The 1,924-nt window shown below is 32.7% G+C and overlaps 1 protein-coding gene across 1 annotated transcript in view; it reads left to right on the forward strand.

The window, feature by feature from the left end:
- Positions 1-1,924, forward strand: part of DYNC2H1 (dynein, cytoplasmic 2, heavy chain 1) — a 376,294-nt gene that overhangs the window by 207,428 nt on the left and 166,942 nt on the right. The window contains exon 79 of the mRNA XM_011984411.1: positions 297-407. Coding sequence (XP_011839801.1) covers positions 297-407 — 111 coding nt within the window. The remainder of the gene's footprint in view (positions 1-296; positions 408-1,924) is intronic.

Raw genomic sequence — 1,924 nt, forward strand, 5'->3', positions numbered from 1 at the left:
TTATTATCCTTGTTTAGAGATGGAATAAGTCAAAGAGCCCAAGGTCACCTAGCAGGTTAGTGACAAGGTTCAAATTTCAACCCAGTCAACATGACTTTAGATGCAGATTCTTATTCATTACACTGAGCTAGTAATAGAGAAAAGATAAAAATTTAAAGGAAATGTAACCAGAGCATAAGAAATATATCAGAATGTTACAGAAGTTTTAATTACAAATAGTTATTAATAGTATAATGATAAAAGAGAAATATTTGTGTGTATTTAAGTAAATTTTTATCATTGATTTTGTAAACAAGGAATTGAATACTCTTCAACCTAAAGATACCTTTCGTCTTTGGCTCACTGCAGAAGTTCATCCCAACTTTACTCCTATTTTACTACAGTCAAGTTTGAAAATAACATATGAGGTAAGAAGATTTAAAATTTGGATCTCTACTCATATGAAAGCAGTAATCTATACATGACTTCTAAAACTTTGTAAACGACTATTACATAGAACACACAATTTCTTTTTACATTTAGATGAGGTATAATATACATAAATAGTATAAGATGATATAACATACATTTAAATCTTTTCAAATTTTATTTCATACTTATGTTTTTGTTTTTATTGTGGTAAGAAACACATAACATGACATTTACTATTGTAACCGTTTTTAAGTGTATAGTGCAATATGCACCTTGTTGTGCAATAGATCTCTAGAACTTTTTTTATCTTGCAAAACTGAAACTCTGTGACCACTGAAGAGCAATTCTTCATTTTGCCCTATCCTCTGGCAACCACCATTTTACTGTCTAAGAGTCTGACCACTTTAGCTACTACATTTAGTAAAATCATGGATTATCTTTTTGTTATTTCATTTAACATAATGTCCTCAAGGTTCATCCATGTTTTAGCATATGACAGGATTTCCTTTCTTAAGATAGAATAATATTTCATTGTATGTATATACCGTATTTTCTTTATCCATTAATCCATCAGTGGACATTTAGGTCTTTTACTTCTTGGCTGTTGTGAATAATACAGTGAACACAGGTGAGCACGTGTCTCTTCACGATTCCACTTTGAATTATTTTGGATATGTAGCCAGAAGTGGGATTGCTGGATCATATGGTGATTCTATTTTTAAGTTTTTGATGGAACTTCATACTGTTTTTCATAGTGGCTACATCATTTTACATTCCCACTAGCACTGAACAGTTTCTCCACATCTTCACCAACAGTTTTCTCTGAGTGTGTGTGTTTAATAGTGGCCATCTGAGTGGGTCTAAGGCGATATCTGATTGTGGTTTTGATTTGCATTTCCCTGGTGATGAGTAATGTTGAGCATCTTTCATTTGTTTGGACATTTATATGACTTCGGAGAAATGTCTTTTCAAATTCTTTGTCCATTTTTAAAATTATTTTTTTGCTGTTGAGTAGTATTAATAGTTCGTTATATATTCTGGATACTAATTGCTTAGTATCTTATCAGATGTATGCAAATATTCTCTCCCATTCTGTAGATTGCTTTTCACTCTGTTGATTGTTCCCAACCTCCCTGCCTTCCTTCTATCCTTATGTCCATCCATCCTTATATCTCTCTAACATGTAATGCTAGGTAGATCCAACCCAAACCTTATATAGCTAAAATTGTGTTTGTAATGATATTTTATGACTTGTCAAAGTCATAAATAAAATAGCAAACTATTAAAACTTTCATTTTATTAGTGTTTGTAACCACATGCTATTTTATTTTATTTTTGAGATAGGGTCTTGCTTTGTCACCCAGGCTGGAGTACAGTGATGCTATCACAGCTCACTGCAACCTCGACCTCCTGGGCTCAAGCAATCCTCGCATCTCAGCTTCCCGAGTAGCTGGAACTATGGGTGCTTCACCATGCCCGGCTAATTTTTTAATTTCTTTCTTTTTTTTTTTTT

This window comes from Mandrillus leucophaeus, unplaced genomic scaffold, assembly GCF_000951045.1.
Source record: "Mandrillus leucophaeus isolate KB7577 unplaced genomic scaffold, Mleu.le_1.0 Scaffold267, whole genome shotgun sequence".
Classification (NCBI taxonomy): Eukaryota; Metazoa; Chordata; class Mammalia; order Primates; family Cercopithecidae; genus Mandrillus; species Mandrillus leucophaeus.